A 12,924-nucleotide genomic window follows, 5' to 3' on the forward strand; every position below is an offset into this window, starting at 1 on the left:
AGACTTGATTTCAGTGGTGCTTAATCAGACTAGTTATGAATAACTTCAGTCCTATTAATCACAGTGGAACTCTGGATGCTACCCACTAACTCAACAGATCACACTCAACAAAAATATTTCTTATTGTCCAAAAAAGAGAAACTAAATGTTGGTAAACATAACATACCATCCTCAGATAAACAAATGAGCACAGATGAAAACCACCTCTGTTCCCCAGCTGTTAAATGTATAACACTGTTCCATGACTGATAGAGAGATGAGGGGAAGAAAGAGGTTTTCCCTATTCCACCCCCCCTTATCTTCCCACTAGTTATGGAGCAGTGTAATACATCAGATGGCTTACGCTAGGGATTTGTAGGAATATCTAGTATATGCTTAAATGAACAAGGAACTGATGCTGTGCACCCCAGTGACCCCAAGGTGGCGTGCATGTCACTCAGTGCACTTCCAAGTGCCTCCATTAGAGGGCAAGCTTTCTTCAAAATACTGTGTAATTCCTTGTAAAGAAAAACAAACTGTTCAATGAACTACACTATGAACAGTGTAGGAACCATCCAACACTTGGCAGTGAGGAGGTCTCGGCACAAGAGAGGCAGGGAACATGTTTAAGAGGTGCCATTTCTGTAGAATACAAATGCAACATCTTTACCCTTATTCTTATATGCCCAACTTATTCTTCAAACAACTCTCCCTGCCAAGGATCACTTATCCAAAAGCTGCTTGTGCTCAGTTTTAACAGACTACAAAATATGAACATTCAGGCATATGAACATAGAAAGCTGCCTTAGTTAAAGCTATTGGTCAGCCTAGGGAAATGTCTGGGTCTTGTGGTAGCAAGCATGAGTTGTCCCCGTTGCTAAGCAGGATCCATTCTGGTTTACATTTGAATGGGAGATGTGTGAGCACTGTAAGATATTCTCCCCCTTAAGGGATGAGGGATGTGGGAAGAGCATCTGTATGCAGATGGTTCCAAGTTGCCTCCCTGGCATCTGTGATAGGGCTGAAAGACACTCCTGCCTGTAACCTTGGGGAAGCCACTGCCAGACTGTAGACAATACTGAGCTGGATGGACCAATGGTCTGACTCCAGGGTTAGGGTTGTCTCAGAGCTAACTCATGTGAGTCATCCCTGCTGAGCTACCTGGGTGGGCTTCACATAAAACCTTTCTATATTTCTAGTAGATTTAAAATGCTGCCATCAAGCACCCTAAAGCTTGCAGAGAGCTGGACCAGTGGATTGGGTGCTTCAATCCAAGGTTCCTCTCTAACTTGGTATTGGGCAAATTAAAAAAACAAACACCTGTGTGTAGGATGGGATAAGAAAACTTATAGCTGCTGAGTGCTTGAGGATACTTTTGCACCAGAGAAATCCCCTTTCTGTCGTCCCCTTTTCTTGAATTAAAAACAAACTCTGAGAGGCTTGTGAAAAGAACAAAAATCAGTTTTATTCAATTACTACAGTCTGCTTCCATCTTAGGCTTTTAGGTTTTAAATACACTCAAATACTTAGTAGGTTACAAAAATAGGTTGTCTTAGGCTTACTATGTTGACTCAAGATGCAGTGTGTGACATACTGAACAACAGTACACACACACAGGATGGAACATAATGTTTGAGCAGTTGTACAAAAAGTGTGAATGGAATTGTGCAACAGTACACCCATTATATATAACTACTCTGCAATTAGGAACATAGTAAGCTGCCATCAGACCATTGGTCCATCTAGCTCAGTATTGTCTGCACAGACAGATGGTGGCTTCTCCCAAGGTTGCAGGCAGGAATCTCTCAGGCCTATCTTGGAGAAGCCAGGGAGGGAACTTGGAACCTTCTGCTCTTCCCAGAGCAGCTTTATCCCCTGAGGGGACTATCTTACAGTGCTCACACTTCTAGTCTCCCATTCATATGCAACCAGGGTGGACCCTGCTTAGCAAAGGGGACAATTCATGCTTGCTCCCACAAGACCAGCTTTCCTCCTAGGATTATGCAACCGTGCTCTTGTGCAACGTACATTCCACCATGAGCATAGTGTTGTGAGGTATGTCAATCAAAACAGAAGAAAGGGGTAGGACCCCACCACCACCAATGAACATTCTGCCCCTGTTTGTCTCAGAGCAGGGATCCTCAGTTGGGCCCCCAGATGTTCTTGGACTTCAACTCCCATAATCCCCAGGCCCAGTGGCCTTTGGCTGGGGATTATGGGAGTTGAAGTCCAAGAACATCTGGGGTCGCAACGTTGAGGATCCCTGTCTCAGAGTCTGCAAGGTATTTAAAGAAACCAGAGTATTCTTTCCAGTAACTTGACCTGTTTTGGGACAATGGGAAACCTTCATGCTGGAAGTACAGAGAGCTCTTTCTCATGTGATACTTTACTGATAGACAAATAGGGAAATTAGTACAGTACCATGTGCGAAGCAAAGAAGAGGTTGTATGTTTAGGTCAACTTAACAGTAGCCTCATGTTCCTAGAGTTCCCTAGACAAGAACATGTGTGGAACTCAGTCACTAGGCCTCTAAGCCGCTGAAGCAAATGGATGGGTGAGCTCATCAGTGAACTGTTCTCTGTTAATTCTCTGATATGGGAGGAATCTTCCCTTTAAAAAGGAGATAAATGTCAACTAGATGAGAGTTGGACAGGTTGGCTGTTAAAAGACCACCTCTGGCGGAAAGAGATACAATTGCTCCATAACCCCCTGCTTCCTGCAAGATGTTCACTTCTCCGAAAGTGTTGTTTTTCCTTTTCAGGGACTGCCACTTCTGGAGGATAAGAACACTTACCCACCATGATAGGCCCAAAGGATCAAGAGTAGTTAGTGCGGTCTAAGATAGACAGACAGATATCTTTATTTTGGTTATTGACCAACGATTTCGGTCTAGGATGGAAAGCAGGCTATGCCTGTCTCTTCTCTGCAGCCAGCCCCATCAGACTTCAGATGGACTCAAATGAGGACTTAAAAAGAGACAGTGCTATAAAGAGCTATCTTTATCCACAGCTGGATAAACTGCTGTCAGTGCATCACTATGACGAAGACCTCATTAAGTGTCTATCCCGTTTGACATTCCCAAGTGTGTGCCGTTAGACTCGAGGAATACATTTTGTATAGCTCTGCTTTTGTCTACACAACTGCTGAGACCACGTTTTATATCTGAGTCAACCATGCATATGGATGTAAATAATTTTGGAACACATTGCTCCAAGGCAAGCATCTTCTACATGGTCTGTATGTTGTTCACACTGATGGGCTTCCAAACATGCGCGGAAGCCATCTCAGAACCTTCCTCCACTCTACCCAATGAAAATTTCTGGAGCAGTCCCTCCCATTAGACTTTGTCTTTCATTTCCCAGGAGGGTTATTGGGGAGCTTTCTCCCGATGATGCAACAGAATTATATTTGGGATCCATGAGGAAGCACATGATTACGCGAGCAAATCAGACTTCTGGTAATCTACAGAAGAGAAAATTCCCATGTAGTCCTCCCACAGTTATGAAGGTTCAACAAACTCAGACTAGGTGTACAGACCCTATTTCGAACACTATCGCTGTACCCAGCTCAAATCTTTTAGGTTCTAGTGAAGCAAACGATCTCTTGTTTGTTACCATTTCAGAAGTTGGTGAACTATCTGATGGATTGCAACCTCCTTATCTTTGGGGGGAGTGTGATACAGTTGAATTACATGGGAATTTATCTAATTTATCTTTGGCAATGCAGGTGGATACCCAGTCTAGTCTAGTTTCTAATCTGCAAGAACTGAAGTCTCTGGACTCCGATAGTCTGCATTCCACAGAAGCGCTGACTGGTTTTATCCCTAAGAATTCGCTGTTAGTTCCTAACCCTATCAGTTCAAGGGGATTGTCGGATGAAGTAGATGGGATTGGATTAATAGCGGGATCACTCCTGAAGGATGGCTTATGGACCAATGTCTCCAAGCTAACATCTCTTGAGGCTATACTATTAGAAAATAGGAATCAAAGGAAGAAGATCCCTCCAGAGTAAAGTGCAAGCAATATTATTCCATCTATTCCTCCAGAGGAAAGTGCAAGCAATATTATTCCATCTATTCATTGACAGGAGAATGATAAGTCCAATTCCTCCCACTTGAAGGATAAACCGAGTAGCTTGGCTACTGCTGACCTACATCATTTGAGACAAACTAAAATCACAAACTTTCTATTTCCTTTGGAAAAGATTTCAGGAAGTTATATTAATGTAGCCAATTCCCTCTTGCAGCAATGACAGTCCCAGTTGGTCTTGGCCAAACTGAAGCATTTGAACTCAACATCTGGGGATGTACTGCTAGAGGGGAATGTGGGAGACTCTTTAGAGGTGGAACCCTTGGCGGTACAGCCCACAGCAGGAAATGGTGTGGGTTCCTCACTCTTGGGAGTCTTTGACCAAACAGCTCTTTCCTGCTTGCTCAAAGACTTGTTATCCGAGCGGTGAACATTCAACTTGGAAAATTCTTGGCTGGAATATTGCTGGGTGGAATGGGAAGAGTAATGATGCAGAGTTCATTGCTTTTATCCAACAGTGGGACATTTTAGTGTTTCAGGAGATGTGGACAAAAGACGAGATCAGTATCAGTGGCTATACCATTGATTCACTGAAAGCCCACTTTGACACTAATAGGGGAAGGCTGAAGGCTGGCTTAGTATGTTGTATATCGCTAGCCTTGAAGGTAGAATCCACCCGACTAGCTGACCTTCCCCCTTATGCCATGGCAATTTTTATCAAGGCTAGGAGTGGAGACTTGTTATTGATCAATGTTTATTTGCCTCCTGGTCAATCAATTAATTCCACTATTATTATTTGGGAACAGTTGGATACGTATATAACTGAAGCACTATTGAATTTCCCCCAAGCTTCTGTAATTCTTATGGGGGATTTTAACGCCAGATGTGGTTCCGATGATAAAATGTTGATGGCCTCGCACTTATGGAAATGGGGTGATTGTTTAGATGGTGCCCCGCTTTCCAACCCTTATTCTAAAGATAAATTCATCAACCCATCAGGAGCCCGACTGCTCTATTTAACTAAGATACATGAGTTGACCATTTTAAACGGTACTATATCCCCGGATATTCCTGGGGAATTTACATTTCTTTCCTCGTGGGGAAATAGTGTTGTGGATTATGCGATGGCTTCTAAATCTATTCTTCCCTATGTATCTTTTTTTGAAATGGGTGAGCAAATTTTTAGCAATCACCTTCCTATGAACATCTATTTAGATCTTCCTCAGGAAAGGAGGGGTAATCTGTTCTCCTGTGATTTTGAGGACAGTTCTGCCAATCCATGCTGCAAAATAAAACGGTCAAGGGTGGTAGAAAATGAGATATCCAGGTTTTATGATTCTCCCGAAGGTAGAGTCTTCTTTAATCAGCAAATGATATATCCTGCTATTCTATCTTTGCTTGCTTCAAATGGTATTAAAGGAGGGACATTTTAAGGAGAAAGAAACGTCTTACAAGATGCTCTGGCGAGGTTCCAGGCTGGCTCTGCAGTCTGAGGCTCCTAGGACATCATTAGCTGTGCAAGAGACTGGATGGGACCGTAGGGATAACACCTGCTCTTGCAAGAGGCTCCCTTGGGATCGCTTAATGAGGAAGGTGCCTGCTTTACAGTTTCCGGCAATGCAGCAGGCTGGTCCTGCAAGGACAGAAAGATATCACTGGGGCTGAGGAATCTGCACAGAAAACAAACGGCGAGACATGCTTGTCTCGGTGTCAGGCCAGATAAAGAGATGTATGTGCCTAAAGTACAGCTTACATTAACAGGATATGTTATTTGTGGCACTTAGCAGGTTCTGTACATGATGTGGGAAGTGTGTTGGGCAATCCTTGCTCAGAAAGCTTACAATCTCTAAGACACAGCAGTAAGAGAACTCGCTGTATTGGACAGCTTGAGACATGAAATCCACACAGTGGTGGAGTGGAGGGGCAGAGGATTTGGCTAGATCCAGGTAACGGTCACTGCAGACACCCTGTTCTTAAGTTGTGTCCACAATAGACCCTCTGTGGACTCGCAGCATGCTGGCAATATCAGCTGAGAGAGACTTGGCAGAAACCCCAGATTCTCAGAGCGATTTTCACAAGACACAGCCGGATCTGAGCACAGAGCCTAGGCTCCCGCTGTCCAGACCCAGGTTTGCCTTGGGATAAATAAGCACAACTAAAATCTATTTGGATTTTTGGCCCAGACTTACTCCCTAGTGTTGCCATCACCACATGCCCACTGCCTTTTATATAGCTGTAGCCACCTATGTAGAAGAGGCATTCCCCTTTCTCTCATATGTATAGGAATGCCTCTTGCTGCTGCTTGTGGGCTTCCCAGAAGGACCTGGTTGGCCTCTATGTAGCAGGATGGTAGACTCTTTGGGCTTTTGGTTTGGTCCTGTAGTTATCTTATGGCGATGTTCTTCACTGTAAGGCACCAAGGCAAATGGCAGCCTCCCTCAATCCTACAATCCTAATTGTTTATTGGGATTGTGTGAAGCTTTGGCCAAAGTGGAATACTCTGCATGGTCCCCCCTGGCACCATGCAGAAGGGATTGATTGCCCACTGTGCAATGCTGTGCCCTGGGGTGTTTTTTTGGGGGGGGGGTCCTTTAATGGAAATGCAGCCCTCTTGAGGCCCAGCACCATCTTGGAAAACATGCACAGAGTTCTGGGAAGTATAACTCTTCCCAGTGTTTTCCTCCTAGAGCTCTTAAGAGAGAACCCAGACTGGCAGTGGCTTCTCCAAGATTGCAAGCAGGCATCTCCCTCAGCCCTGATGCTGCCAGGGAGGGAACTTGGAACCTTCTGCATCCAAGCATGCAGATGCTCTTCCCAGAGTGGCTTCCGCTTGAAAAATAAGGTCACTGTCTTACATTGTAAGGTGGGAAGAAAGACGTCTCAGCCAGGAGCCTCACTTCCCATCCTGCCTGCCATCCTGCCTGCTGTTGATGGTGCTGATGTTATTTTAGAGCCTGGGTGTGTTTGCCCAGTTCGTGCCAGTGTGGACTCAGCAGGGTTTGGTTATGAAAGTTGGCTTCCAGGCAGATGCCCAGAGCACAGGCTGGGTGCTTGTTCAAGGAAAGGAAATAAATAGCATAATGACAGGTTGGAAGACCGAGAAAGTCTCTCCGCCCTCTGCTGGCCTTGTGGGAGTGTAGAGCTGGTATCTGCTCTTACCCACAGATGATGGGAATGATTAGCCAAGGGAGGGGACTCCTCCAAGGGCATGCCAGGGAGAATTGCAGGCTCTCTCTTGAAGCCAAGCTAGAGCATTGGCAAAGCCTCTTTTTCTCTTGAGTAGGACCTGCAATGAATTAATGTAGCATGTTGTGATGTGGGTGCACACAGCTCCCATGGGAAGGTGCTCCAGGGAGCTGAAGAGCTGGGTTAAAAACATATAAGCGAGTGGAGGGAATCCACTTTTATCCTGATGCTCAAGAAATTGACTCTATAGTAAGCCCCATTCAAATGGACTTGCTGCCCAGTAAGTATGGACTGCAGCCAAGTTCAAAAGTCAGTGCGTTCCCCCAGCATGGAGGGAAAATTTACTTATTGCATATCTTCCTGTCGTGCCCTTGTCAGAGGCCCAAGAGCAGGGTAGGTGTGGTGGGAGATGCTATACCAAATTATCAGAGAAGAGCAAGTCGAAGACTGCTTGCAGGGCTGCAGGGTGGAGGAGATACCATTTTTTTTAAAGGAAGAGGATCCCATGTGATTATTTCTGTGTGTACAGGAGTCCCTATCTTTCTTTAGAAAGAATTTCTTCCAGTTCCTTTGTGGAATGCTTGATTAGGCAGGAGGGATGAGGCCATCTGTTTTGCATGCAGAATCCCTGGCAACATCTCCAAGTAGGGCTGGGAAAGACTCCTGCTTCTATCTATCTATCTATCAAATTTGTACACCACCCCAAACTTTCATCTCTGAGTGGTTAACAATAGCATAAAACATTTACAAAAACTTAAAACAATTTAACAATTTAAAAATAAACCAGAGATTAAAACCTAAAAAATTTAGGAAGCTGAGAAAGCTTGGGTGAAAAGATGGGTTTTCAGGTGTTTTTTGAAAATTGCCAGAGACAGGGAGGAACGTATCTCAGCAGGGAGCGCATTCCACAATCTCAGGGCAGCGACCGAGAAGGCCCGTCTCTGTGTAGCCACCAAACAAGTTGGCGGTAACTGGGGACGGACCTCCTCAGATGACCTCAATGTACGGTGAGGCTCGTAGTGAAGAAGACGCTCTCTTAAATACCCAGGGCCTAAGCCGTTTAGGGCTTTGTAAGTTATAACTAGCACTTTGTATTCTGTCCAGAAACCTATTGGCAGCCAGTGTAGTTCCATCAGTAAAGGAGCAATGTGGTCTCTCCGAGATGGCCCAGAGACCAACCTGGCTGTTTAAAGCTTGGAGAGTCCCTGCCAGTCTTAAGTAGACAATGCTGAGCTAGATGGACCAATGGCCTGCCTTGATATAAGGCAGCTGGTCTGCTGTGTTCCTAGGATGCACTTTTCGGTGAGAAACTGGAAGATGGCTTTGCCCTGGACTCATTGGTCTGGTGGTGCTGATGGGATATTCTGTTGGCAGAGAAGGATCAGCATGAATGAAGGAAGGAGGAGTGACATTGATTCCTTCCAAATGTTCAGACTGAATTGCCAAATGGCCACTGGAATGCCTCACAGGCTAATAATGTACCCCCCTGTAATGTACATCAAGAAGCAACCCATGAATGTATTATTCCAGGGGTTCTCGAACTTGGGTCTCCTGAGGTTGTCGGACGAAACTCAGGTCATTGGGGCTGGGGATAATAGGAGCTGTAGCAGAACAATATTGGGGGACAACTCTGAGAACCTCTGCGTTCCATTCAGAAATTCCAATGCATTTCAGTGGTCAGGTATGTGTAATTCTTGTTTGCGCGCCCCATTTGCAGAACACTGTAGTCCTGTTTTGTTTTTGCTTTAAATTTTTATTGATTTTAACAATGTCTTAAACATCTCATTACATCTAATTAAACAAAAATTGACTTCCAGCTCACCAATCAGCGCGAATCACTAAATATACAATTAACCCTTGCTACCATAATTCAAAACATATATCCTATATCTTACCAAACTCGATTTTAGTGTACTCAACCTGCTAATATTACTAAATTTCAAACCCTGCTGAAAAATCGATATCAGGAAAATAGTTCCTCAGGTACAGCAAGAATGATCTCCAATCCTCTCCAAAACCCTCCAAATTCGGATCTCTCATCAATACTGCAAGCCCCGCCATCTCTGCACACTCCAAAATTTCCATCAGCCAATCTTCCCCCGAGGGCAGTCCACCGTCCCTCCACCCCTGCGCACACACCAACACTGTAGTCCTGTTCAGACATTATGTTGAACACTCATGCGAGTGTATAGTGCAGGGGTGTAACTATAATTGAGCGGATGGCTTAAAAAAAGCCGAGGGCCCCAGCTCGACCCTTCCCTGTTTTCGTAATTATCTCCCTCACTCCGAGGGGCCACTAAAGAGGGGTGAACAAGGGCCCCTTCTCCCCTAGCTACACCCCTACCCAAGACAGTTATTCACACAATATGTTGAACACAGGCACACAGCCGTACACTTCCTATCTTACCACGCATCTAAGGGTCATGTACACACATTCATTCATGCAAAACAACAATAGCATGTGTTAGTATACAAACCTCTGTACACTCGTACAACATAATGTCTGAATAGGGCTTGTGCCTGCCAGAATGCACACTGGTGGTTGGTCCCAGAACCGGCTTTCATGGCCAGGGTCAACTCTGCAGTGTGTGAAGCACTGAAGCCCCCCCCCCCCCGCCCACAGATGCAAACCCTCACCCCACCGATGGGATAGCTGCAAGCCTCCCAAATGGTCACAATCAGACTCGCACAGGGGTGGGAAATTAGGGCGAAGGCCTGTGACAAAGACCGCTTGGCATGATCAGGTAGGTTTGAGTGCTGCTGCCCCGTCTCACTCCAAATTTCTGTCTCTGGGTGGCTTACAGCAACATAAACAAATTAAAACAGAAATTAAACCCTTAAAACAATTTAAAACCACAGGTCTAGTTAAAAAGCTTGTGTTTTTATACAATACATGTGTTTTTAAAGACTTTTAAAAAGTTAAAAAAAAAACATCATGGGAAACTCCCTGTTACAGGCAACACTGGTGGTCACCCATCCAAATGCAAACCGTGGCAGACCCTACTTAGCAAAGGGGACAAGTATTGCTCCCTATTGCAAGATCAGCTCTCCCCCCTCCACCTCGGATTTGTGTGTGTGTGAATTTCAGATGTTTCCAAAGGTTTGGCTGTGGTTGCTCTGCTGCCAAATAGATTGTCTTACCTCTCTCTGGAAATCTCGGCATGTGGTGCTGATGATGCTTCACCTGGGCGGGGGGCGGGGCCGGGGCAGCAGGGGGTGTGTCTCCAGCAAAGTTGGGGGGGGGCTCCAGAGGCTTTTAGGTCCAGGCTCCAAAGTTATCTCCCAGTCTTGGCGGGGAGCGCAGGCTGCAGCGGAGAATATTTGCAGGGAGACGGGCAAGGGGCAGCTCACCAGAAACCCCACCCGCGCCAAGGATGCTCCCCCAGCAGCTGCGCCTTTAAGAGGCGGGCCGGGCGCTTTCCCCGCCCTCCCTCCCTGCTCCAGACCAGAGGGTGAGCCTTCAGATGGATGGTCCCCTGGAGTAGCCAATGGGAGCGCGCGGCTGAGGATAGTGTGCTCGAGAAGGGGAGGCCCGCCGCTGATAGGCTGGCGAGTGGGCGGTGCTTGTGCCGGGCGATCGCCAGCTGCGGGGTATGACGGCGCCGCGGCTGGGGGATCGTGCAGGGACGCCGGGCAGGTATGCGCGGGTTACATCATCCCCGTGTCGGGTGCACGTGGGAACTGGGTGGCAATGCGCGGCAGTGGCTCGGGGCTGGGGAAGGGTGCCTTGGGGGGCGCTGCGCCACCTTGGGAAGGCCAGTCGGAGGGGTCCTTGTCCTCCCTTTGCACCGAGGCTTAGGAATCGGGGGGCCAGGACCAGCTGGTGATCTCCATGTACCTGGGAAGGGGATGCGGAGGCAGCGGGGAAGAGCGCATTCTCCCTGGGCTCTGGTTCCTAATTAGGGCAAACGATTTCCCTCCAGACTCCAAACCACCACCACCACCCCCAGCTTATGCAGAGTGGGAAGTTTCGTTGGTGTCTGGCTGCGCTGCGCTCCTGCCATTGGGAACCCTTTGGGGCCAAGAGCATCTGCTTTGACCCACCAAAGGATGAGGGCTCAGATCTGGGGCTGTCCGAGCTAGGAGAAGCACCTTGAAAGAAGCACCTTGAAAAATGGTGATTCTCTTGCATGTAGCAGGGGGAAAGCAGCTGTTCCCGCCCACCCCCAGCACAGCATTCCTCCAGTGGCTGTTGCTGGTGTCTTCTGTCTTATATTTCGACTGTGAACCTTTTTGGGACAGGGAACCATGTTGTTGTTTGCTTTTCTGTGTCAACTGCCTTGAGAACTGTTGGAAAGCAGTGTATAAATATCCATAGTAGCAGAAGCACTCCCCTGCTAACTGAGCAAAGAGGCACCTTATGAAGTGATGCTTCTCTTATATTTAGCAGGGGGAGAGCAGCTGCCCCTCTCCAGCCCCAGCACAGCATCCCTCCAGTGGCTGTTTTGAAGCCAACCTTAATCATTTTATTTTTTTTAAGATTATGAGGCCTTTTGGGTCAGGGAACCATCTTGTTGTTGTTTTTGCTATGTAAACTGCTTTGAGAACATTTGTTGAGAAGCATTATATAAATATGGAGGTAGAAGTAGCGTCCTTAACGTCCTGGGAATGTGTCTCCAGGTCAGCCCCCAGAACCTTCAATGCTGCCTCGTCCCTCTTCCTATAGTGTGAGAGAGCCCAGCATAGTGGTGTTTGTTGCAGGGGTTTGTTGCCTTTCTTTCCTTTCTTGCTTTTAAGTTTGCCTACAGATGCTTTCTTTTTGGGTCCCCTCTACGTTTATTGTACAATTCGCTTGCCCGAGTTTCTGACAAGGTGCTTCAGTTGTGGCAGGACTTTTAAAGAAACTATCGTTTGGGGTTGAGGACATTACTGTCATCACCGGTGGCCTGGGGTTGTGCCACAGGAGACCCCTCTGCAAGGTTATGGTGGGATTGTGGTGATCTTGCACACTGTGGCTCTCTGTACAACACCCTTGTGAGGTAGGACACTTTAAACATCTTCTTGTACTTATGAGAGAACTAAGGTCGAGAAGTGATGTGCACACATCGCTGCAGACAGGCAGTGTAGTGTAATGAACTAAATCTCAAAGCTCTCCCAACATTGCTGACTGTGTAGTGAGTGGGTGCTTGTTTATTTGGGGTGAGGAGCTGATGTGTCAGTTCCTGTGCTTCTGCCGGATAACACTGAGCACTTCTAAAGAAATGTGGATTACACTGGATGTTTAGATACCTGGCTTGTTGCAAAAGTTAATCTCTTTGTTCCATGGTGAAAGAAACGAAACTGCTCTTGATTCTCCTCGACACGGCACCCCCAAAAAGTCTTGGCAGAAGTGGCACGCTGTCCAAATGCATGCGCCCCAATCGCTAAAAATTGCATCATACAGCCATGTAGGGCAGAGAGAGATTGTGTGGCAGATCTGGGAGCCGTGGCTTGTTGTCGTTTCTCCGCACACAATCTCGGCGTTGTCTCCGGCTGCTGCTGAGTTGGAAAACTAAGTGACAGGGAACCAACCGTCTGTTGCTTAGACTTTGGGCTCTAGTTTCTTCAAACCTGGAGGGACTCTCGGCAGTAGACGAGCAAGTCCTGTTTTCGAACAGACACATTCAGACTTGTGTATGCCACGGAATCCCAGGAGGGGGTTCGCTAAGCCCTGTGTCTGGTGAGTTAGACCGTTTTCTTTCGGAAGGGTGCGGTTTTGCCCCTTCAGCTGGGCACTCGGGAGATCCTGTGT

At 46.8% G+C, this 12,924-nt stretch overlaps 1 protein-coding gene across 2 annotated transcripts in view; it reads left to right on the plus strand.

Annotated features, from left to right (window-relative positions):
* The first annotated feature begins 10,749 nt into the window (after positions 1-10,749).
* GRAMD2A (GRAM domain containing 2A) overlaps positions 10,750-12,924 on the plus strand; it is a 64,308-nt gene continuing 62,133 nt past the window's right edge. Inside the window, exon 1 of one of the 2 annotated variants that reach the window (XM_053272779.1) lies at positions 10,750-10,830. In XM_053272779.1, the coding sequence (XP_053128754.1) occupies positions 10,787-10,830 (44 nt within the window). In that variant the 5' untranslated portion in view covers positions 10,750-10,786. Of the gene's footprint in view, positions 10,831-12,577; positions 12,853-12,924 lie in introns of those variants that run through there. The other variant, XM_053272780.1, reaches the window with a different exon arrangement.

The sequence above is a fragment of the Hemicordylus capensis genome, chromosome 10 (assembly GCF_027244095.1).
Source record: "Hemicordylus capensis ecotype Gifberg chromosome 10, rHemCap1.1.pri, whole genome shotgun sequence".
Classification (NCBI taxonomy): Eukaryota; Metazoa; Chordata; class Lepidosauria; order Squamata; family Cordylidae; genus Hemicordylus; species Hemicordylus capensis.